The 26540-nt window shown below is 36.1% G+C and overlaps 1 protein-coding gene across 1 annotated transcript in view; it reads left to right on the top strand.

The window, feature by feature from the left end:
- The window catches only part of PXDN (peroxidasin), a gene marked incomplete at its 5' end in the record, with an annotated part of 58234 nt that overhangs the window by 19784 nt on the left and 11910 nt on the right, over positions 1-26540 (top strand). Inside the window, 11 exons of the mRNA XM_017745014.1 lie at positions 979-1148; positions 2066-2338; positions 3586-3702; positions 4957-5115; positions 8123-8235; positions 9198-9354; positions 12819-12927; positions 13367-13524; positions 17961-19464; positions 20296-20430; positions 22740-22948. Of these exons, the coding sequence (XP_017600503.1) occupies positions 979-1148; positions 2066-2338; positions 3586-3702; positions 4957-5115; positions 8123-8235; positions 9198-9354; positions 12819-12927; positions 13367-13524; positions 17961-19464; positions 20296-20430; positions 22740-22948 (3104 nt within the window). The remainder of the gene's footprint in view (positions 1-978; positions 1149-2065; positions 2339-3585; positions 3703-4956; positions 5116-8122; positions 8236-9197; positions 9355-12818; positions 12928-13366; positions 13525-17960; positions 19465-20295; positions 20431-22739; positions 22949-26540) is intronic.

Below are 26540 nucleotides of genomic sequence, written 5' to 3'. Positions count from 1 at the left end.
CCTGCTGATGTCAGTGAGAATCCCATGTGCAGCAAAGGTACAGCATTTATGCAGTATGTCAAGAACATGAACTTGAATGGTATAATTATTTCATTAAAATTTTCTCTGGCTCATGTACTTTTTATAATACACAAAGAAAACTTATTCAGAATACACATGAGTTTTAAGAAGAAATTTGAGCTTGGGGTGAGGGATTATTGACTCTGGCTTGTTTTCTGGCGGCATGAATGAGAGCAAAGCTGTTTGCAAAGTAGTTGAATATGGCAAGATTTCAGTCAAAAGCCATAAGCCTGATGAGGAGTATGTTGAATAGACCAGTAGGCTGGGTTTTGTACATAGGAGGTGTGATCTCATCCCTCCTCTGTGCTTTCTTCATCATGTAGTGAGGGGTGGACTGAGAAACAGTTCCTTTAATAAAACCCCTTAAGACTTAGTTAACGTCACAGAAACTCATCCATGACGTAGCCTGAAGACATGATCTTAACTTATATTTTAAACCAGTACAAATTAGAATCAGGTTCATTAGTGCTCCTAATCCAGGCAGAGGTTGGCATAAAGATGATTTTATAGCAACTAACCTCTCTCGTAGTAGAAAGTATCTTGAATGTTGAACTTGCATGACATACTTCCAGTGGAAAAAGTTTAAATCGTTTTGCCAACTAGAACAGCCTTTTAAAGATCAAGTATGTGTATTTTGTTCACTTTTTTCCCTGTAAGCTTTTCCTCATAAAATTGTTTTCGCTTTTCTTTTTGAAGATGTAATGCATGCATAAGCAAAATTGTGTCATGTTTTGTTTTTCCTCTTCTTCTCTTTAGGAGAAAATTTAAACTTCTATTATTTTATAACAAAGTAAAACTCTTTTTTTCCCCCTGCAAGTTATTTTGGGTAATTTGTTTATTTTCCTGGGTTTTATTTTTTGGCAGTTTTCTGTACTTGTGATTTAAAGGTTTAACTCTAGCAGATCCTTTTCTTCTCAGTAATGAGCTCAGTATGAAAGAAGATTCCCGTCTAAACTTGCTAGATGATGGCACATTGATGATTCAGAATACTCAAGAAACAGACCAAGGCATTTACCAGTGCATGGCAAAAAACGTGGCTGGAGAAGTGAAAACTCAGGAAGTTACTCTTAGATACTTTGAGTCACCAGGTAAAGAACGTTAAGTCTGAATTTTGCATTCAGATGGAGAGTTGTTTTCATAATAAGATTGTTTAAAATTAAAATACTTGGGTGCTTGACATGTAGATTTGTTGGGCTTGAGCATCTTAAGAACTAGATCATGAAGCTTTAACATCCCTAGAACAAAAATGCAACTCAGCTGGTTAATTAATGTTTATTGTAGATCCAATTTTGGTAATTGTATTGTAGGCTTTAGAAGGGTTAGGAAAAGAGATTGTTACATTGCAACATTTCTCAATGCAATAATGTTCTCTCTGGATACCTGAAAACCACAAGCTGCTGAACAGGCCACTCTTGGAAGCTTCGGCACACTCTGTGCAGCCATCCTTGCTCAAGAACCTTTTAGCTCTGTCTAGGCAAGGCCTCATGTTTGCAAGGACTAAATTCTCGTCCAGGACTGTAATGTTTTTAAAACACAGACTTTGCTGTGAGAACATTTTGTTTTGACACACAGCCTCAGGTAAACTTAAAATGTCACTGCAAATTACTCATGTACTTGAGAAAAGTTACTTAAAATGTCACTTAATCAGTTTTGGCTGTTGTGCGCTTACAGCAATTTTTAGCCTGTTTGTTTTCTGGGTCTCAATATCCATGCCTCTGAAGAGACCTTTATAAAGATCAGTGTAGGAGAGCAAAAACTTTGAAAATTATTTTAATGAGAGTTGAGAAAAAACATCAGTGCAATTATGAGCTTTTGTTTTTATCTACTGACGTCTGCAGTTAGATTAGACTTAAAGCAACGCAGAGTTTTCACCGAGAACATGGTGGAACATGCTGGAACACAGCTATTAAAACCCCCCTAGGTGTCCCCAGTTATAGACTATATTTGCCTAAATTAGAGCTGTGCAAGCTAAAAGCTGCATTTAGGCATTGCTGTTTTCTCACAGCCCGGCCAAGTTTTGTGATTCACCCACAAAATACCGAAGTGCTGGTTGGAGAGAGTGTTACCTTGGAGTGCAGTGCAACTGGGCATCCTCAGCCACGAATTACCTGGACCAAAGGCGACAGAACCCCTCTACCAAACGACCCTCGAGTCACAATAACTCCATCAGGAGGACTTTATATACAAAATGTCAAGCAGGAGGACAGTGGCGAGTACACCTGTTTTGCAACTAACAGCGTAGATAACATCCATGCGACTGCCTACATCATAGTCCAAGGTAAATAATGTTAGGCTAGGAGCCACATATTACTTGGTATTGTGTGGGTTTGTCTTTTCTTCTGAGTTTTAATTGTACTGTTGTAGTCCATAGGGATGTTGCTATACATTTCACACAGAGTAAGATATTATATACTATTTCCCTGAAAATTTTCATTGATTATTGTCAGAAGTTTGATTTTTTCAAATGTTCATTTCCTATGTTTTGTTTGCATGGAGGAACAAACAAGCAGTGTCAAATTTTTGAATGATTAAATATTTTCTGTAACAGGCAGCAATGCTAGAGATTAGAATTTGTGCCTGGAGAACTAGAAATGGAGTTTTGAATACAGATCTGTGCTACTTTTCTTTTGTAGATACTTCAGTGAATATGGAAGCATTTTCTGCTGAGTGTGATAGAAATTATCATTCTGCCTGCACAGGCATCAGCACAGCTTTTCTGCAAAGCAAAAGTCAAAGTATTCGAAGTTGTGATCACAATAATTTTGGTATTACATGTCACTAGTGTGATTATAAAGTGTTTGAGAACATCTATCAAAAGTCTCCTGTATATATAAATAATATTTTTTGCAAACACTTTCATGCTGGAACTTTTATTTCCAAAATACTTTGAGTAACCTTCAAATTTTAGTTTGCTTCTGTTCTCATGATAAAGTCCTTAGTTGGCAAACTGTCAAGACTTCAAATGCCTTGTTAATGAGTTCTACAGCTGTACAAAGCAACTTGTCTGTGTGGTTCATTCATTTATTATTTACCAATTGATAGTTGTGTTTTGAGAGCTGAACAAATCACTTTTCACATTGGTATTGCACAGTGTTGCTGCAGAATCTGGACCACACTCCACTCATTGCATTCATGGAAGAAAACAAGCAGCTCAGGAAGGTTTTGATTACATTACATTTTCTTCACAATTTAGCTGGGAAGTTCTGAGCCAAAGAGAAGAAAGTATTTTTAATCCAGCGAACACTCTAGTTTGATTCTACAAGTCTTACCTTTTATTTTGGATCTGTGACAGTAGATCCCATGTCTTCACTGACATCAGGGCCAGGTTTTGAGGGAGATGTTCCTTTTGCACAAGTGGCTGCCCTAACTCTCTTCTCTTTAGGAGTCACAATATAAAAGAATTCCATTAGCATCTCTCTTCCCACCAGTATGAACTATTTCAACTTACACAGGAAATAGTATGTAATTTAGTCATGCATTTTTCAGTTGGTTTTTTTTTAAACAGCTTTATTTTCTCTTTGGTAGCTCTACCTCAGTTTACTGTCACTCCACAAGACAAAACAGTGATTGAGGGACAAACTGTTGACTTTCCTTGTGAAGCAAAAGGTTACCCCCAGCCTGTTATTGCCTGGACTAAAGGAGGTAAGTGTGTTCCATTCTTACTTTTAAACTATTAGGATAGTTTAGCAGGCATATTGGAATCACTCCTTTATTAAAAAGAACCACATGTATTTGTTTAGATTCTTCAGTCTCTGAAGGGAACGGTTCATTTTCTGCTTTAGGTGAGAAAGGCAAGGTGTCCCACAGAAGCCAGCTGCCCACACATTTTTCATTATTAAGTAAAAAAGAGTCACTAAAATATATGTGTCCATAATAGATTCCCAATAATAAATGTTTAAGAAATATGAGGCAAATTACATGTAGCAATATGTATCACTGCTGTTGTACTGCAGAAGAAATGGAGATGGCTGTCATTAACTGGAGGTCTGAAATAAGGTGGGATGTGCTCTCTTCAGAAACCAGAACAGTCCAGCCTGTAACTGGCACCAGTGTGCCAGCATCACTGTCACTTAATGCACATTGACAGACAAAACAGGGTGCACTCTGCTGACTGTTTTATCAAGTTTTGGCTCTAAAGGCATTAAGCCAAATCCAGCAGGAAGAAATACTGTAGTGGATGTTTTATCAGTAAGCAAAATTTCTGGTTGATTCAAGTGAAATAGCTCTAGCAGGCAGAACAGCTCTTAGGAAATTCTAAACCATGGTACATAAAGCAGATTCTTAACAAACTGTTGATAATTTTGATGCTGATAATGTCCCTGTTTCTCCCTCTACTTAGACTACTCCAGTCAAATGAAATGTCCAGAAAGGGAGGATAGGGTACACACACTGATGTGCCTTCATTTTTCTTATATTCCATTAATTTCAGGGCCATGTGTATTTTTCTGTGGATTCTCTAGGCCTAGGCACATGAGATGAATTGTGTCTTACACACATGGAAATAATATGTAATTAACAGTAACACATGTTGGTGTTTTTATGCCTTCTCATTTGGATGCTTTAGCATGCTCCTTAAATGAAAATACTTATTTCTACTACAAACAGAGAAAATATCAGGATTATGATTGTGTGCATATGTATAATTTGTTTTCTTTTCATGTTTATCTTCTTAGAAGTGAAGGTTTCAAACTTTTTTTCTAGGTTTTTTTCTGGGTTTTTTTAATGGTCTTTTTATGGGGTTTGTTTGTTTGGTTTGGGTTTTCTTTGTTTTTTTTTTTAAGAAACTTTAATTTTTTCCAGTGTTTTATCGAAGTTAAAACTTCCTGGTTTTCCCTTTTTCTGACACAAATGGACTTTGTTGCTGTAAAGAGCAAATGATGCTGTTGTGTGTTTCAGGAGGCCAGTTGTCTGTTGACAGAAGACACTTAGTTCTATCCTCTGGAACCCTGAGGATTTCCAGGGTTGCTCTGCATGACCAGGGACAGTATGAATGCCAAGCTGTCAACATTATTGGATCTCAGCGAATCGTTGTATACCTGACTGTACAGCCTAGAGGTATGTTCTCCATGTACAGCTGCTGGGAAGAAAAAATAAAAAGAAGTATTTAAGCTTACACTAAAATGCACGGTACCATGTGTGCTTGTTTCCATGCCTTTTTAGATCCTGGGTGGTTTCCAATAAATAACATGTCTGGATACTTACCAGTATTTGTACAGGGTATCATTCCTTTAGAACAGTCTTCTGGGAAGGAGGTTTATCTGATATAGTGGTTTTTTTGGTAAGAAGTGGAGGTTTGCTTTGAGGATGACAGTATTCCTATGCTTGGGAAAATATTTTATTTTGTGAAAAGTCTAGTTCCAATAAGGCTCTATGCTGTTAGTTAAATAGTGTTATTAACATAATGTTTTATGTCCAAAGACAGAACACTTTATTTTACAGAAGCAGAATGAACTTCTCAAAGAAAAGTCATTCCTTATACTGAAAAAAACTGGCAAAAAAAAAGTCCTAAAAAACCAACCCAAAACTCATTTTTTTATGGTTTTCTTCAATTAAATCTAAGTAAGGTACTTCTAGGATAAATTATAATCATATGAACATTCATAATTTATTTAAGTACTTGGATGTTTAACTGAATTCAAGGAGATAAAACGTAATTCAAAGCATTTCTTTTTACTGACCTAATTTTAAAATGTATATTAGTGAAAAAGGCTCAAATGAGCTTAGAAGTTTGTCAGAAAAAAAATTCTATTGATTTTTTTCTTAGTTAAGAGTAGTATTAGGAGACTGATTTGTCAAAGTTAAGATGATTTTTTTTAACCTATATAAAATGTTTATTAAAATTATATAAAACAAGTATCAGTTTAAAAAAGTTTTATAGCTTTCCAGCTGTGTTAAATTTTACTGGACCTGAGTAAAGTTTAATAAAATATTTTTTTTTGCAACTCAGGTTACAAAATTCAGTCATCAAAAGATAGTAAATACAAGATTGAAGGCTGAATATGCAGCCTTAATTTGGAGGTCTCCACAGATTATTTGCAATGCTGTTTTCAATTGTGCAAGATGAGAAATTTTTTTCTTCTGGGCTTCTAACAAAAGGACTGTTCATCTGAGGAATGTCTAGTCATTGGTCACTGTGGTTAAATCAGTGTTAATGAATACAGATGGATGGTCCAGGTCTGTTTGCTGGCATGATGCAGCTCACATCCACAGACCCAGACTCTCTTACCTCCCAGTGCTGGACAGCTGCCTCTGGATGCCTTGTTTGAACTGGTTTCTGGTCCTTGACAGCCATTTGTGTATTAGCAGTAGGGCCAGATTTGGTTTGTCTACAGTGGAGCCAAATACTTCTCTGTAAAAGCACAGCCCTCCCACTCTCCCACTCCCAGCTGAATATCAGTATCATGACATCAATAACATATCACTATATGTTCCAGCAGAAATAGAATTCTTGATGTCGTCATAATCTTGTATGTGCTTTTCATGATGATGTCTGAATGTCAGTCATTAATCTGGATTTGAAGAAAATAAGAGTTTAAAAATACATTAATTTTATTCACATTGGATTTAGGTAACAGTGCACTCTGTCCTTAGAACTGAAGGTGATTTTTTGATGTTTTAAGGGTTGAGGCTCATAGGTGTCACAAAGGTAGGAGCTCTGTTGAGACTCAGTGCCTCAGCAAGTCAGGCTAAGAGACTCAGTTGAATGAGTTGTAGAAGGTTTTTCTTTTTTCATCTAAGAAATTGCAGTTTTTGCTACTTAAAAAAATTAAAACTTAAAAAAAGTGACAGAAGTTAATGCAATATTCATTCTAATGACTTTGTACAGATTCAGCTATTAACAGATTTTTTTTCAGAGCTCTAAATTAATGGAACTTAAGTGGTTTTGACAACTAGTAGCCTATTATGTTAGAAGTTAAGAGTACTTTAAAATCACCCTGAAGCAGACATCAGGAATAAGGTCATAGAATTGTTAAGGACCTTTAAGATCATCAAGTCCTACTGTCAACGTAGCACTACTGCCATGTTCACCATTAACCCATGTCTTTAAGTGTCATATCCACACATTTTTTGAACACTTACAGGGATGGTGACTCTACCACTTCCCTGGACTTCCGTTCCAGTGCTTGACAACCCTTTCTATGCAAAAATATTTCCTTATATCTAATCTAGACCTCCTCTGGTGCAACTTAAGGGCATTTCCTCTTGTCCTGTCACTTGTTACCAGCCCTTCTCTGGACACGCTCCAGCATCTCAATGTCTTTTATGTAGTGAGGGGTCCAGAAATGGACACAGGACTTGAGGGGTGGCCTCACCAGTGCTGAGTACAGGGGGATGATCCCTGCCCTGGTCCTGCTGGCCACACTATTGCTGATACAGGCCAGGATGCCATTGGGATTCTTGGCCAGCTGGGCTCACTGCTGGCTCATGTTCAGCTGCTGTCACCAGCATCCCCAGGGCCTTTTCCAGCAGGCAGCTTTCCAGCCACTCTGCCCCCAGCTTGTAGCACTGCAGGGGGTTGTTGTGATCCCAGGACTCCTGGCTCTTGGCCTTGTTGAACCTCATACAATTGGCCTCAGCCCATCTATTCAGCCTGTCCAGCTCCCTCTGCAGAGCCTTTCTACTCACCAGCAGATCAACATTCCCACCCAACGTGGTGTTGTCTGTGAACTTGCTTAGGGTGCACTTGATCCCCTCATCCAGGTTATCGATGAAAATGTTAAACAGGGCTGGCCCCAATACAGAGCCCTGGGGAATACTGCTTGTGACAGGCCACCAGCTGGGTATAACTCCATTCACTACCATCTCTGGACCTGACCATCTAGCCAGTTTTTTATCCAGCAAAGAATATACATCCACACCATGGGAAGCTAGTTTCCTCAAGGAGAAAGGAATTTAATCTCTAAAACAAAGTTATAAGCAAATAGAAACGTGCAGATAGACTCATATAATCGATTAAGAAGTGTTCAGTAACTGATAAAAACAGAGTGCTGACCTGTTTTTTGATAGTCTTTTGCACAAGTTGTATTTCATACTTCATCAGTGTATCATTTGGCTTTTTTAGTGACTCCTGTATTTGCCAGTGTTCCCAGTGACATGACAGTGGAGGTTGGCACAAACGTTCAGATCCCATGCAGTGCTCAAGGAGAGCCAGAGCCAGTCATTACATGGAATAAGGTACTACATATTCAGTCATTACAGAAAGGCAGTGGCCTTTCCATCTCTTCATAATGAACTATTGAAAGTGCACATTGTCAATTTGTTGCTTCCTGTGGTGTCTGAAAACATTACCTGAAGTTCAATCAGTAAGTATTTAATATGGAGCGTGTATATAGATACTAAACCTGAATTTTATATAGATAAATATACATATGTAGTTATACAAATTATTATGCAGACCAGCTAAAATTCATAATGTATGCCTTAAAAGGTCTGTGTATTTAGTGACAGGTCTGTGTGAATATCCTACTAATATTCACGCTGTTAAAGATATTATAGGTATAAAACAATAAGAAATGCTGTATTGGAGCCACTTTTCACTGTTAGGTTGAGACCAACCCGGACAGACTTTGTTAACTTTCTGGTAACCTCTTTGATTTCAATTGGTGTAGTAATAGCTATATCAAACTATAGAGTATTAGCAGAGTTACCAATGAATTAATGAGTTGCTAATATTGATATTAATTTTTTCTGATTATATGCTTCTCTTCAACTAATGAATATTAGAAATGTACTTTAATGAACTTTAAATAGCTTCTAAATGCATAGCACATGAAGAACTGATACACATAGAGCTCTTGAGATCTATTTCAATTGGTTAGTTTTGAGAAAAATAGAATACTTATGTTCTCAAGAGGTGCTATCTTATTTTTGGGTCATAGATTTTATGTGGTGAAAGCCTATTAAAATACTTTGATTTATAAGAATGAGTAATTTTAGAAGTAAAGAAATAACACTGTACAATTTAGCAGTACCTGTGATTTTTCTATGTAAGCTTATCTAAATCTATCTGACTGTGAACTTGGCATACAAAATAGAAATGTAACATGTAAACTAAAAACAGAAGAGAAAAAGATGACAAAAATTCATGCATGAAAACAAGTGTGTTTTGAATAAGTGAACTTTGGGCTTTCCTGCAGGATGGAGTACAGGTAACTGAGAGTGGAAAATTTCATGTTAGTCCAGAGGGATTCCTCACCATTCGCGATGTTGGAACAGCCGATGAAGGTCGCTATGAATGTGTTGCCCGCAATACCATAGGCTACTCCTCTGTCAGTATGGTGCTTAGTGTAAATGGTAAGATACATGATTGGCAGGTATGAGTTAAGTTATTAGTTTTGTTCCAATTGCCTAATCTGTAAGATGAAAAAAAGTTGTCAAAATACTAAACTAGTTATTTTATTCATATTTTTATTTTTCTCCCATGATTGTTTCTTTCTTTTTTTTTTCCCTATATAAGATGGTAATGTCATAATAGCAATATCTCTAGGAGTTAAGCTCCAAAACCAACTATGATTTGGGCTCAAGTTAATCTTTCAACTCTCTTCTTGAGATATTATTTAGAGCTATTAGAATTTGCTAGTCAAATATCCAGTCTACTTTTTAGGGATAACTTGACAAAAAACTTTTCGGGCATCTTCAAAGGGACACTTATAGCACTTTGTTGAAAATTAGGCTGCAACTATTGCAAAACAGTTCAGGAAAGTCATACAGACCTTAAGAAGCTAAAAGAGAAAACAGAAAGAAAAGGAGAATATTTCATCTTGTCCTAATTATTTGAAAGTAATAATGGCAAATAATAGTTATCAACTATTACTATGTAATAAGTGGCAATAAAGCAGCAAAAGAGGCTAAGGAAATAACTTTGCTACGAAGATTGACCATAGTGCTTTTCTGACTTACTGACTAAAACTGTTGATTTTTCAGTTTAATTTTGATGGAAAATAAAAGAAAACTGTATGATTTCTGTCTCTCACTAGGGAATATAAGATGATATTTTTGTATCTTTGAAAAATTAGTATACAACAGTGATTCCTTCAGTATTTTGAAGACTAGTGTGAAGATTTCTTCAATATATTGGATATTGTTTCCCAGTGTTACTTGGGATGTTCTGTATTTTGTTTACTAAATTGATAAAGACATATCAGTGATTTTTCTAATGTATTGTTTGCCATGGTATCAATCACATGGTATCAATAAAACTGTGATGTTACCTGCCTTAGGTTGCTTTTAGTAGACTATTAATCTATACTTTCTTCAATGAAAAATATTTCTTTAATCTGTAAAGATTATTCAGGAGAAAAATTGAAAGGCTAGGAATCATTCAGTAATAAGTTTCCATCTACATGTATGAAGTCAGTAAAGGAAAGAAAGTCCATGCAAATCAGTCAGTCTGACTACTCTGGAGATGCATAGCAAAAAAAAGTTTTTGTTTAGGAAAGATTAGCTAGTTCTCAAGTCACTAAGAGCCCCGAAAAATGTAATCATGAGTTGAAAAAAAACCCAGTGGAAATGAGTTTCATTCACTTAGTACAGGTGTAAATTGATCATTCTCATCTGCTGAAATCAGCAAACTACAATACTTGCTGATTTGCAGTAATTAATTGTAATGTGGTTAATTTCTTCTAAACTGTAGCATAAATAAACCTAAAATTAAAACTACACTTAATTAATCTGCAGTCCATCTGAAACTGTGAATGAAATTTCTCCTTCAAACTAGTGGGATATGAGATGCTGTTTTGCTACTCCTGCTTTAAAAACTGAAGCTCTCAGAGGAACAAGGAGGACAAGTGGACAGATTATAAGTATTGGTTAATTGCTGTGTGGATAGTATTTGTAATGCCATAGCCAGAAATGCCTAAAAATTTGCATGTCAACATTTGTTTTAAACAAGGCAATGTTTTATGAATGTTTCTAAACCAAAACCCTTTCCTAAGATTGAGACCGAGTAAAGGCCAGTGTATAGAAACTGGGGACAGGTTTTGCTGTCTGTGTTGGATAATATTTTAAAGATGCTTTTCTTTAGTAATTTTCTTCTGTCCTTTTCCATTGTTTTGTAAAAGTCATTCCCCTTCCCTGCCCAAATCAAAAAAAAGTATTGTGGGAGACTCTTACAAGGAGCTCTAACTTCTAATATTTATCAGTCTAAAAAAAGAACTGCTAGCACTAAATAGTCTAAACAACAATCAAGTACTGTATAGTTAACATCTGACCAAGGTTTATAATTCAGCCCGTGTATACCATTAATCAGAAAGATAGCCCTGCAAGTAAACACCAAGTTTACATTTAATGTAGACAGCACTAAGGAAGGTAACCAGTCACCGGATTTTTGCAGACGGCAATTTTGCACTCTTCAAGTCATTCAAGGCACACAAACATTCTGCCACAACTAAAATGTAAAATTTAAACCTGTAAATGACATTTCTTCCTAAAATAAGTAGCTTATCTGATAGTGTTTCTGTATGGTTGCTATTGAAAATGAAGCTGTCAGTCAAGGACAGTTGGTAATCAGGAGAGATTAGGGACTATTGCCCTCAGGCACTGTGGAAAGGGTCAGCTCATTTTGGATGCTGGGAATATATTGCCAAAAGCCTGAGACTGTCCTCAGGGCACAGAAAGGGGCTCCATCTACAGCTATAGAGTTCCAGGGACTGTTTTATTTGACGGCATAGATGGTTACGTTTGATTAAGTGGGTCTAGACTATGAAAGTCATGTAGACACAATTTAAGCTGCCACTTAGGAAGGAATAATAAAAAGTTGCCTAGGAAAAAAAAAAGTCATGAAAAGCTTGTACACAACAGTTTTTATGTCAGATGATTTTGTACATCTGCTGATTTTATTCCAGTATATTTGCTTTGGACTTTCTCCCTACTTTACCCTTCTTCCTGTGTGACTTTTCCAATCTAAACACACTCTGGAAATTGTTAGCTGTTGCCCCCAGATCCGGTAATTCTTAATTCAGACTGAAAGAAAGGTTATTAGTCCTAGATACGTTTTACAAACATCCAGCTGCAACTGAGCACTGCATAAAAAGGCCTGTGCTTTATTGAGTTTTCAGTGCAATGCACAGTTGTTAAATAGTGTTTAAGTATGTGATTTTTAATCTAGTTTAAAAAGATAATTTTAAAGTAGGAAACAAAGAAGTGATCTAAATCTAAAAAATATTTACTGCCCTTTTAAGTTAATCTATGTGGCTTATTATACTAAGATCAGGAGAAGAACAATGGTAATTTATGTTCATTCAATTATGTAAATTATGTTCATTATGTACCACTTGCAGCATATTCCTGTAAGCCCTTTAAATTCTTACATTGAAATCAAACGAGAAATCTGCTTTGACTTCAGTGGATATAGGTCAGGCTCTTGATACCAACACCTGAAACCTCATAATACACACACCAGAAAAAAACCCTTAATGATAATAATAATTCACTTTTTTTTTATCATTTACACTTGAAATTGTAGGTCTAATTAATGGACAGCTAAACACTGTATGCACTTTATCTTGGTTTTGAGTCATAAGCTTGATGACTTTTAAGCTTAGGTTAACTTCTGTTTTAAATGAATTTTGTTCTACTTTAATGTGCCTTGCTAGAATTCCAAAATGGTTAAGAATTTTATATTTGGATGAACTAATGCTTAAAGAACAAGGGTTTACTTTGTAGAACTGAAATGATGTCGTGTCTAGACTCTATTTTATGGAAGTATCTTTTTGCGTGTGGCCATTTAGGCAATAACATGTGAATTCCTTTTTCTCCAGTTCCTAATGTCAGCCGAAATGGAGATCCTTTTGTACAAACATCAATTGTGGAAGCAATTGCAACTGTAGACAGAGCAATAAATTCAACACGTACACATCTGTTTGACAGGTATCTCCTTTTTTTTTTTTTGCATTGAGAAGTCAGAATTAATTTTGTATATACTAGAAGTACTGGGAGATTTATTAAACAAGAAACCATTTTATTACTTAAAAGACATTGTTAGTGTCTGGTTGGTTCTGAAAATACTAACAGTTTAACATGTAAGGATTCCTACTGTTTATACACTCCTGCTGAGATCTCTATTCACTGCAGCAGTTCTTCCGCTGAGATAATGTGTATTAAACTGCTACTAAATATTTAATTACTACTAAATATTTCATTTTTTATTATTTTATTGAATTTTTTTCTTCTTGGTTTGCCTTCCGTTTTGAGATGAGTAACCAAGGTATGTACTAATCACATTGCTGAACATTTACATGATTTATGTAGTATTGTTGTTTTGTAACTCCTGTGTACACTTACTATTTTTTTCCAAATTATCTATCAGTCGTCCTCGTTCTCCAAATGATTTGCTAGCCTTATTTCGATACCCAAGGGACCCATACACTGTTGAGCAAGCAAGAGCTGGGGAAATATTTGAAAGGACATTACAGCTTATTCAAGATCATGTACAAGATGGTCTAATGGTTGACCTGAATGGAACAAGTCAGTATTCTTTCCTTATTTTTCTGTTTTGACATGTATTTACCTTTTTAAGTCATTATACTTCAGGAGACATTAATTTTTTAAGGCTTGGTCCCAACTGCAGAACGATTACACTGAAATCAGTGAAGTATTTGACTTTGCAAAACTTTACCAAATTCCGTCCTTGGTTTGCACATTGTTCTGTATTATAACTCTGAGCTCTCCAAGTGGAGTGTTTTTCTCATGTTGGCATATTAGGAAAAAGTTCAGATTCAAATTCTTCTGCTGGTCAAAATCACTATAATGGAAGTGCATAACACATCCTGTTTGTTAATTCCCTGTGTGTTAATTTATTAGGACCATTGTCTCATAGCAGAACAGACTTTTCTGTTGTGTGTTAAAAATAAGCAGTGTTTTGTTTCTGTTTCTTTAAGAAAAAACATTTAATATCAGCATGCCATGGCAAGGAGGAAAGATGACATAACAAGAAGGATTTATATACCTTACAACCCAAGGTCTCTGCATGTACCACAATAGTATTCAGAGAATTATTTGATGCTTTATAAATGTGTGTCAGACTAAGCTAATTACTTTGTTTAACATTGACCTGATGTAATGAGAAATACAGTTCTTGTTGCTTTTTATAACTAGCAAAAAAAAGTGTGAGGTTTAATTTCTGCCTTTTAGGTATTGCATTCCAATCAAACCCATGAAGTCCAGCTGGAGTACATACAGCTAATGTGTGTAGATATATGCGTGGATAGGCTTTAAACATAGGACTGAAGCATTTGGAAATAATAATAGCGTTTTAGGAGAGCTTTGGAGACTTGAGACATAGCCAAGAACTACATTGACAATCTAGAGGAAATACTTTCACTCATTATATTCTTTTTGATGTTTATAATTGAGTATTTATTGTAACTTCTGAAAACTATAACTCTGACCATGAACTAGCAAGTATTTATAAGACAAAAGACGGCAAGCTTTTGTGAAGTACTGTCACATTTGCTAGTAAAAGAAGCTTGTTACTCATTATTAGAGCTGAGTAGATAATTTGTGATGAGTTGTTTACCACAAATACTTACTCAAAATTCTTTGAAGGCTGATGTTTTATAAGAGCAACCCAGTTTCATTTGGTTCTCTGATTAGATGCATATGCAAGAATATTGAATATATATGCTATGAGTATATAATACTAGCAATAGATAAAATATGATGGGTGAGAACTGGTTGGCTGCTTTTTGCTAGGATTCATAATACTGAAACACCTAAAGTTTCCCAAAAACTGGCATTAAACCCTATGGATACTAGTTAATAAACACAAAATCAGGCAACTTTCTGTGATACTAGAAATTATGTTTGCAACCAGAGCTTGCTTTTCAGACCTACAGAATCCAAAGAAACCTAGCTTTTAGGGAAACTTGAATAGTAAAATAAATCTGTTTTCATTTAAATTGCCCAATATTCTGATTTTTAATAGTAATTTTTGTCCTTATTTCATGTTATTTTGGAATGTAGACCCAATGAAAGGTGTTATATAGCACTTTTGCACTGGAAACAGTTGAGAAATATGACAATTTCTCAGTCAGAGACTTTTTGTCTCTTGTTTTGTAAAACCTTTGAATATCCCAAGGAAAGACTATGGGGCCACATTCTCCTCTGCCATGCCAGACTGTATAACAAGGGGAATGGCCACAAGTTGATGCTTTGAAGGTTCAGATTAGATGTTAGGAAGCAGTTTCTCACCAGAAGGCCAGTGCAGCACTCGAACAACTAATCCAGAAAGGTGGAGGAGTCTCAGACTTTGAAGGTTTTCAAGCTCACTAGATCAGGTATACAGCTATCTAGTGCTGGAAACAGCTCCACTTCAAGCAGGAGCTTGGTCTGGATAAGAAGTCCCTTATAATCAGTATTTCTGTGACTCTGTGAAACATCTTCCTTGCACTTTGAAAAAGGTAATATGTGAATTGAGCTAGCTAACTTCTAAGCACTGGAAATGCTCAGCACCCAGCCATTTAGAGAGCAGAGGCAAAGTTAGCGCCTACAATGTGAGGGGTAATTAAGGAGTAGCAACTAGCATCAGAAAGCCAAAATCTAATCCATAATGAGATATTACACCCCACTTGAAATTCTAAAGAGAGACCCTGAGCCTTTTATTTTAAATTAGTACTGAAGGTCATTCCACCCAAAAGATTCACTGTTGAGTTTTGCTCACAACTTGATTTCAGAAATGGGGGTGGCAACCAGGAAAACCACAAATGTTTATTTGAATGAATAATGGTCATAAGCAAAGAACTCCATAATGAATGAAGATCATTTAAACAGTAGTGTTATTATAAAGAAGTTTTCTGGGTGTAGTTCTAGAATTAAACTGGTAGCCAGGATATTTTAATATGCTATCAATAATATCCTCAAAGAGTCTATTTTACTGCATTACCAAGTGGTGCTTACAGGTTTTGCTCTGTGGTTTGTTTTTCTTTTTCCTAGTATGAAATATTCCATCAAAAAATTTCTGTATGTCTACATAAGCATGTTAGCTTTGCCTAATGCAAGCACTAAGTCTCTGATATCTTTGCTTTGACTTGTAAACCATGTGGAGTACTCATAGCCTGAGGCTGAGAAAACAGCTTCCCTGGCTGAGCATAAGTCATGACCCAGCTGGGCAACTGTGAGCAACCCAGTTCCTTTCAAGGCAAAGATAATGCTGGGCTTTAGGTAGTTTGTTTGCAATTGCCCTGCATTGTGGAAATTGGCAGAGAGCCAGTTGTGCCTAGCACACATTTATGTGTTGAATTTAGATGAAGACTCTTGTCTTTGCAGGCACACTGGGAGCTCAGGACTAAAAGTAACATTCCCAACTGTCCGCAATTAACTGGTACCAACCTGTTGCAGAACTGCTTTCAGTTCTTATTCTTGTGTGTTTGCCATCATTCTGGGAACCCCTCAAGCCTGTGGGAACACAGTACCACTCTACACTCGCTCATTTCCTTTTTTCCTTTTGCCTTTATACTGCTTGTTTGGTTTTATCCCTGACAGCAAGCTTTCCAGGTCAAGATCCGTGATGGTGCATGATGGTTTCTAGTTAGCTAAACGTACATCTATGCTGCCAAATACTCCACCTCCTGGACCTTTTTCCTGGATCCTGGAACCTCATTCATCCACACTCTATCTGTTAGTCGTTCACGGTGTGCCTTCCGCTTTGGATCAGCAGCTCCTATTTGAAGTTTTCCCCACTTACTGTGCTTTGGTGTGATTTGTGATATGGTCTTGAACAATGTGAATTCTTTTCAACGTAAATGAAAAATTGGGTCTAGGCCCACATTCAGTCCAGGAGTACAAAGTAAAGATTTTCTGAAGGAAACCTACTCCTGGATAGAGTAGGCATGTCTTACTCAGCAACAAAAATTTCACTTTACTGACACATTTCTGTTGGTCTACACAAGTTGATATTGTAGATGTAGCCAGAATTTTTTCCCCTTGAAATTAAATCCAAATATTACTAAGTAAAAATCACTTTTACAGTGATTCCTAATAGGCAGCAAGGACAAGGCCCAGGCTGACTCTTCTGCTATTTGCAGTCAGTCACCCAACACTGTACTGGGAGGCCTTATTGTCTTCAGTCCTTCTACACACCATCATACCGCAGCAGAGATCATGCAGTTTGAGGCTCTAAAAACATAATTCTAATGAGTTACAGTATATTTTTTGTACGTATTATTTTTCTATGAACTGAGAAAAAAACGCAGGAAAATGGTAAGTATGTTTTAGTCCCAGAGGTGAATGGTGTGGATTGCAGAGGAAATCTGTGCCAAATGCTACACAAACACTACTTTTCTATATAAACTTGTCCAGGGTAATGTGAATATGAATTACTCCACAACATTTGTCCTTGAGATCATTCCACGTTTGGCTCTATTGCCAGTGGTTATTTTCTTTTTTCACTGTTTTTTTTCTTTTTTCTTAAAAATTGCAACTTTCACTGTAATAAATAAAGCAAAACAAAATAGTAATGTTAGTAAATGAGCAAGTCTCAAAAGTTAAAGTCTTGATGTCCATTTCAGTGTTACGGACATTTTTAAAAATGTTTTTACTAACGTGAGGAAAATGTTCTATTTGTCTCAATATGAGGCTTTTATTTCTGAAAATATCTCTGCTTTCCTAAGTGACCAAATAAGTAATGAGCTCCTTTTGTGATCATTTGGTAAAAGTTGCATTTGAATTGGCATTTTAGAAAGTTTCCTCCTGACCTAGTGGTGGTAAAGTTGTTCAAATGACCTAATGCTCAAATATACATATATGATTATTACTTTTCTTTTCTAAAAATAGGGATGTTTAATCTGGTGGGAAGTGTAAAATAAAATGAAAAATAAAATAGCAGTTCTAATACATTTGTGATCTGTGGGGGGACCATGAGTATAAATTCTCTGATTGTTCTCTTTCTCTCTTTTCTGTTTCAGGTTATCACTATAATGACCTTGTATCCCCACAGTACTTGAATCTGATAGCCAATCTCTCAGGCTGTACAGCCCATCGACGAGTGAACAACTGCTCAGACATGTGCTTCCACCAGAAGTACAGGACACATGATGGAACATGCAACAACCTTCAGCATCCCATGTGGGGCGCTTCTCTGACAGCTTTTGAACGTCTGTTAAAGTCAGTGTATGAAAATGGATTTAATTTGCCTCGGGGAATTGAACCCAGAAGACTCTCTAATGGCTACGCACTTCCAATGCCTCGCTTGGTTTCAACTACTCTGATCGGGACAGAAACCGTAACTCCTGATGACCAGTACACTCACATGCTCATGCAGTGGGGTCAGTTTCTTGACCATGACCTTGACCTCACCGTGGCTGCGCTAAGTGAGGCCAGGTTTTCAGATGGTCAACATTGCAGTTCTGTTTGTACAAATGATCCTCCATGCTTTTCAATCATGATACCACCAAATGATCCCAGAGTTCGAAATGGTGCACGCTGCATGTTTTTCGTACGCTCCAGTCCAGTTTGTGGAAGCGGCATGACATCTCTCCTGATGAATTCTGTGTACCCACGAGAACAGATCAACCAGCTGACTTCATACATCGATGCCTCCAATGTGTATGGCAGTTCGGACCATGAAGCACTAGAAATCAGAGATTTGGCGAGTCAAAGGGGTCTTCTGAGGCAGGGCATTGTACAGAGATCTGGCAAGCCCCTTCTTCCATTTGCCACTGGCCCACCAACAGAATGTATGAGAGATGAAAATGAGAGCCCAATACCCTGCTTTTTAGCTGGTGATCAGCGCTCTAACGAGCAGCTGGGTCTTACCAGCATCCACACACTGTGGTTTAGAGAACACAACAGAATTGCCACAGAGCTACTGAAACTCAATCCACACTGGGACGGTGACACAATATATCATGAAACACGCAAAATTGTTGGTGCAGAAATGCAACACATAACATTTAGCCACTGGCTCCCTAAGATCTTTGGAGAGGTAGGCATGAAGATGCTTGGCGAATATAAGGGTTATGATCCCAGTGTTAATTCTGGCATAACTAATGAGTTTGCAACTGCCGCTTTTAGGTTTGGTCACACACTCATTAATCCTTTTCTGTATCGACTGGATGAAAACTTTGAACCTATTCCACAAGGCCATCTACCTCTTCATAAGGCATTCTTCTCTCCATTTCGGATTGTAAATGAAGGAGGCATTGATCCGCTTCTAAGGGGATTTTTTGGTGTTGCTGGTAAGATGCGTGTCCCGTCACAATTACTCAATACAGAATTAACAGAAAGACTCTTCTCCATGGCACGTACTGTGGCTTTAGATCTGGCAGCTATGAATATTCAGAGAGGCAGAGATCATGGAATTCCTCCCTACCATGATTTTAGAGTTTACTGTAATCTTTCTTCAGCTCAGACTTTTGAAGATCTGAAAAATGAAATTAAGAATCCTGATATCAGGGAGAAACTTAGCAGGTGAGCCTGAGGTGAAGAAAAAGTCAATTATCTAAATGTGCATGCAAAAACCACAGCTAAATGTCTTATCTAGAAAAGGATACTTGCTAAGAAAGACTTAAAGGGATATTTTAGGAAACTTCCATCAGTAACACAAAATAGATGTTAACAATTTCCATGTGCAGATAATTTCTCTACTTCTACATCTCTGTGAACAGTAAGTTAATATATACTGTATATGTTAATGAAATTATTAATTTGAAATGCCTAGTTTTGTAAATGCTGTTAAATATGAGTGCTGTTTCAGTGTAAGGTCATATTAAATGCCAACTTCATGCAAATATTTAGATGTTCAGTTCCATTAATTCTGTACAGTGAAACAAACGTCAATATCGTCCACTGTACTTTCATGTGGACATCCTTAACTACCAGTAATCAGTTCTTCTTTAGAGATTCAGTGTTTGAAATTAGGTCTACATCTACCTGCCATCCCTAGCTTATCTGCCCAAAATCAAGGACAGAGAATTAGTCACAGCAACAGTAATGGAAAAAGTGTGTACAGAGGGACAGGAAAGAAAAGCTATAAAAAGGAAACAATTCCAAGAAATCAGAAGAAAGCTTCTAGGAGAAAAAAACTTGCAGGGTAGACATGCAGATCCACATGGTGTATACAACCTGCATTGCAGGATTTCTTGTGTATACACCCACAGCTTGTTCACAAAAGATGTAGCGCTGTCACTGCATTTTCTCCTGGGAGGTATTTGTATCTCTTGCTCTTAGCTGCACCATGTACTGATTATTTTGTAAGTATAAAATATTTGTTATTCAGTGTTTGTGTTTTTCAATTTATAGGTTGTATGGCTCCCCACTGAACATAGACCTATTTCCTGCTCTAATGGTGGAAGACTTAGTTCCAGGGAGTCGACTGGGGCCAACTTTGATGTGTCTGTTAAGCACACAGTTCAGGCGTATTCGGGATGGAGACAGGTACATTAAAATAGCATGGAAATCAAAATGAATTTTAAATTAAGGATGCTTAATCACAGTTGCAATGTCATGTTTTCAAAAAGACCTCCATTTTATGTTCAATACACATTTAAAACATTGTTAGAAGCCATGATTCTTTATTATATGGTGAATGTCATACTGACCCCCAAAAACATAACAGCCAACACTTGCTGAGTTTCCTTCTGCCAGATATTCAAGTCACTTACCTTTTTGAAAAGTGCATGATACTTCTCTTGTTGTTATTTAATTATTTTATTGGCAAAGAAATTGTCGTTGTTACTTAAGCATAGGTTGGAATAGTATCACTCGGTATATTTAGCCCCTATGCATGCTACAACACAATCCATGTGTGCACCAAAAAAGTGTTAAAAGCAAACAGGTTAATCCAAAGAACACAATTTGATAATTGTTTTTAAATTATTTTATATGCACATTGTAAGCAATTTCTCATTTTCAGTTTTTAGAGTACCTGAAAGAAGACAATAATCATTTCTCTTGTCACAGCAGCCAGATCTCCTTTGCACACTTTCAGCGCACTTGTTCAGCATCTGAAAATCAAGGTTTCCCTCATTTTAACATAATTTGTGGCCTAGAATCCTGTTCTTTTTATGGCATGAGAGTACAAAGACTTAGGCTGATTAATTTCATCCTAATGAAAGAAAAACAGAGGAAGAATTAGGAAATTAGATTTGATTCACTTTATTTAATGTTATTTTCTTGAATTAAGTTATATAAAGGTTTTTTTATTTTTGTAGTCAATAACCCAAACCTTTTTGTATGCTTTTTGAAAGAACCCCCAAACTTTTTTACATAAAATATGTTTAAAAATTAATCTGTGAAGCATACAACTCTAGTGCCTGGAGGCAGAGAGAGTAAAAGGAGAAGAAATATATGCAGTATGAGCCCCAACTTACTGGTGACAAGTACCTATTTGTGTCACAACAATCTATACTGCTCTTTGTTTGTATCTGTTTGCATTTTTTCAGCAGAAGCACTTTTTCCTGTTTTGTTTTGGTTTTGTTTTTTTTTTATTTTCTGAAACAACATTTAGAAACTATAGGCAAACATTGAATATTTAGGAAATGGGATTCAGCTGTCCAAGAAACACAAATATTTGGAAGCAACATGCCACCAAATAGTAAAATATTATTAGGCATTATGAAAGCAACTCTCACTTTTTTGAAAAGCCTTTTCAGTGGGCAGAGGATCAAAGCTTGTAACACCATGCCAAGCAAATGTGTCTGTGCATGAAAAAGGAGTGATATTTGAAGGGAGCCTAATTTCATGTCAAGATGGAAATTTGAGAATCTGATTCTAGTACTTGGACATTCACTGGCCACTGTCCAATACTTTATGAAAATGATACACTAAATAGGTAAAATTAAATTTGTTGACCATTCTTCTAAGGTTACTCTAAGACTGGTTTTGATTTCTCATAAAGTTTAAAGAGCCTCCTATTTTTTTGTTTTGTTTTGTTTTGTTTAAAATATGTGGGGAAAAATATCAGTATTGATACAGCTTTGGGAGACAGAAGCAATGTCACAGTGAGCAGTTCTTATGTGTTAGAATGGTGTAAAATGTTTTCAAATTCTGGACAGTGACTTAAGAAATTTTCTTTTCCATGTGAAGCTTGCTTTTCATAGTAATGTATTATTTATATTTTCTATTAATAACAGAATTTTAGCCCTTTATGTATGACAAATGAACTGTTTGAAACCATAGTGTTTCCTTCTTGAATATAATAGATTAACTGAGCATGTATTAGAAAGTCCCTGAATCAGTATAGTCATAAAAATAGTTTAACAGAAAAAAAAATCATTAGTAAATTAAATCATCTCACTTATCTTGATAGTAAACTGGGTAGAGATTAACCATTCTTCTAATCTCAGCAATTCCATCAAAATATTTTCATAACCACCGGAAAGTTGCCTACAGAAAGAAATCATGGTCGTTTAAGTTTCTTTGTTAAAAGATCCCTTAACTTGGTAGTCTGGTGCCATTTTACATGTCCAGAGATGCCCAAGACATTGAAATGAGACTAGAAGAGAAATCAAAGAATTTCTTGAAGATTTCATCCTTTTCAGAGTGTGAGCATGACACCACCTAATGCTGAAGTGACACCAGGAACTTATATTTTTGCATTTGGATCAGTCTCTTGATACAATGCAAAATTGAGAACAGGATTTATGAGATAATTCATTTCATTCTGAACACAGTGTTGAAATATCTTTGAGAAACTGCCTCTTGTTTTTTTCACTAGCAAACTTGTCTTTTCTGTGAGATTACAGGTTATGGTATGAAAACCCGGGTGTGTTCACACCTGCTCAGCTCACTCAGATCAAGCAGACATCTCTTGCCAGAGTTTTATGTGACAATGGTGACAACATAACCAGGGTACAACATGATGTCTTTAAGGTGGCTGAATTCCCACATGGATATAGTAGCTGTGAAGATATTCCTAAATTGGACCTCAGGATGTGGCAAGATTGCTGTGAAGGTCTGTACAGAGGTGGATTTGGGGGCAATGAGGTGTGTGCAGTTTGTTAAGCGTCTATTTTATTTTAAGAAGATATTTTACTGTATTTTGGGTTTTGGGTTTTGTTAAGATGTTACAAATTCTAATCTGAAGCATAGCCCCTGTTAAGTGGGAAATCATTCCATATTTTATATTAAATAAACACTGTAAAAAATAGCATAGATTTGAGCATTGCATGTTGTAGATAATTGTTTACTTGTTTTCTTTCTTCTGTGGATAAATATTCTTGTTCATTGTCATCTCCTTCAAAAGTTAGGAGCATGGGGTAATTTTTTTTCCTGAGAAATAAGCTATTTTTCTCCTGAAATAGGATTTACTTAGCTGCATGAAGCACAGGACACTGCTTGGTGGCCTGTATGTTGGCTTCTGTCTCACAGATTTTCTGTGTGGCCTCTCTTCAGCCGTCATCACATCAGAATTCACTGCAGCTGTAACATAGTTAGAATCCATTCCCAAGAGAATCTTCTGGATCATGCAGAATGATTTTCAGTAGCATCAACAACAAAATGCTTCAGAGAACATCACAATGACCTCTCCTTATTGAGATCTCCCTGACAATGTTGTTACCATTTTCTTTGGACAAAATTCAATGACATGCCCAGGCTGTAAAAGTATACTCAGAAATGTTGGGAACTTTTCTCTTGAGCTCTGACTATTGAGAAATTGCTGTCAAACAAATTACTAGTATGAAAAGCCTTGCTCTTATTTGAGAGGATAATGGTAGTATTGGTTGATAATTTTTAGAATCTTAATATTTCCCTGATATATTTCAATACTAACATGTTGTAGATTTGCTGATGAAAGGTATCCAGATCTGTGTTCTTCATCTTTTCTACTGCTGATTCTCTTGAGTTTACTACTGCTGAGTAGGCTATTTAATATTCTGTTAAAAGATATGCATGAATAAAGAACTGGTGGATTGCATTTTTGAGAGAAGTCACAATCTTCCACTAGTGTCTTGGCTATTTAACTCCTATGGTAAGATGTAATTGTCCACGATGACAAAGTTCTTTTTTGATATGGCTCAGAATTTAAAGCAGGAGGTAAAAGTTAAACTGATGGAAGATATCTCTTCAGTCTGCTACAGATACAGTAAATACTGAGGAAGGATTTTAAGTGCTGTGATCGTGCCGTGAGAACACACTCTGATATCATTAGCAATTAAAAAAGTAGACAGAGATTTACTATTCAAAGTTACTGCATAACTTAGCTTTTAAACTGATTACTTAATTGTCTTGTCCAGTAAACAAGTCTAAAAAAAAATCACTCTCTAAGAAAATTCTTTCTTGGAAGACTCTGTTCAAAATGTCAGTTATCTGTGTGAGACTAGCAGAAATAAATACTTTAAATTTCAATAGGATCTTGTACAATATCCCCCATATACAAAATCTTTCAGGCCTTACTCTAATTTTTACAGCTTTGTGGGGTTTTTTGTAGGTTATTTGGGTTTTTTTAAACATTTACCAGTTTTGCCATTCCCAAATTAATGATAATAGCTTATAAAAAGCTAGATATGATTGACACATTGTAATTTTAATACAAAGTCTTCCAGAATCCCTTAAAAAATTCTCTGACATATGCCAGAAACATTGTGAGAAAATCAATTATTACTCTTTAAATGCTTTACCATAAATAAAGCACATTCTGCCAGTTCAAGATAACTTCACTTTGCTGTGGTTCATGAAGCTTGACAGACAGTTTCACAAATGCATTTTTTATATTGATTTGAAATAATAGTAAGGCTGTTCTGAGAAATTACGTGTTGATTCTTGAAATGTTATGTTATCACCTGGTCCTTTTAGAATAGATGTTATCTTTGGAAAGTCTTTAGTATTCTTGTGTTCAACAACCCAGCTTGTATTTTCATTCAAGAAAGTTGCTACCAGAGAGTACCACTGGATGCAGTACAGTTAGACAACTGCCAAGCAAAAGAAAGGGTAAATAATTACCAGCTAAAAAAAAAAAAAGCCTATCTCTATCCCCTTTATCCCCTTTTTCTGAACTCCTGAAGCCTTGCAGGGGTTAATGAAGAAAAAGCGAAGTACGCATGGCTTGAACTGCTTTCTTGCATGGATGAACGACTGTGACGTTTTCTGTGGGAATTCAGTTTAAGCAACTGATGTAAAAAATTTCTTTCCTTCTGTGGCCACCACTCCTCTGAGGTGGGGGCATACACTCAGGAACAGCATTTACTTTGAGTTGAATACATTGTGAGGGTTTTTTTATTTGAATTTGTTACTGGTTATTATTTAAAAGAAAAAACCCTTCTCCATGTTCAAAATGCTTCTAATGATTTTATAATTAAAATTATCCTGAGTTAAAATTTCGAGTACAGAATACTGCTCTCTGTACTTTATGTATGTTTCGTAAGTTACCCATGTGTTCAGCTGTTTCAGCCCAGTTAAAAACACGTCTGGTTTTGTTGTCCTTCCTGTTTTGTTAAAAGTCAAAATACTTTTCCATATGAACAATAGAAAAATTTCTTAGTTACAAAAATCTGCCTTGTAGATGTTTTGAGTAAAGCAAGTATTTACTTCTTACAAAGCAAAGCATTATTCCTCTTTATAATAACAAAACCAGGTTAACTTTAAATTCAGTTGGCAAATCATACAACAGAATTACTAGTTTATGATGGCAAAAAGTAGGAGTTTCACTGAAGTACACAAGTTTTCTTCTGCTTTCCTTCACTTTCTACCTTTCTTTGTCTTGTCAGAGATGATGGGTTATTGCTGGATTTGCTGCAGCTCTTTATTTGGTCAAAGAGCACTCAAGCTTCACATTTTCCAAACAAGACACTTTTGGTGCTTTATTTCAGGCTTTCTACTGCAAAAAATGTATCTTGAATTTGTTTTTTTTAAGTAATCAGTGTACGCTTTCATGATTACTCAAATGTGAGTCTTTGAAAGTTTCACACTTCTTGGTTTTGTTTTGGTTTGGAGGTTTTTCTTGTAAGTTGAATGTCAAAACCCATGAGGTTTTCACATGGACCCAGGAGGACAATAGACAGTGACCTTGGAGGAAGTGATTCAGATAAGATACAAATCATCCTAATAAGTGTAAAATTATTTAGGAAGATTTCTTTTAACTGTTTCTCAGTTAGCAAACAGCATATCTCCTCTGTCAGATATTGTTCTGTTTGTTTGTTTGTTTAATTCAGGAATACAACCTTATACAAATTATGATCAGACATATTTAAATCCCACTGAATTTCATTAGAAGAGTTAAGACATGTTCTTAATCTGAATGCTTTTATACATGGTCTTTCAGTAGACTGGATCTGTATTTATGAACTCCTGTATTTTAAGACCAGAGGAATGATTATGCTGTCTATTGCTTCTCTGCTGACAACATTAATCTCCTATTAGGCACTTCTCATTATGCCCTTTAATCTTCAATGAAAATACTAAACAGCACTGGGCTGTGGAATACAGCAGAAATAACATTTTAAAATGTTAGCAGAACTTTTTGTGTGAGACTGGAAGTTCTTTTTTGACAAAGGAAATTGTTCACCAAGAACAATTTCAAAGTACTCAAAATACCAAAATGATGTGAT

The sequence above is a fragment of the Corvus brachyrhynchos genome, unplaced genomic scaffold (genome assembly GCF_000691975.1).
Source record: "Corvus brachyrhynchos isolate BGI_N302 unplaced genomic scaffold, ASM69197v1 scaffold116, whole genome shotgun sequence".
NCBI lineage: Eukaryota > Metazoa > Chordata > Aves > Passeriformes > Corvidae > Corvus > Corvus brachyrhynchos.
Note: the sequence above shows the minus strand (reverse complement) of the source record. Positions and strands in the feature narration are given on the sequence as shown.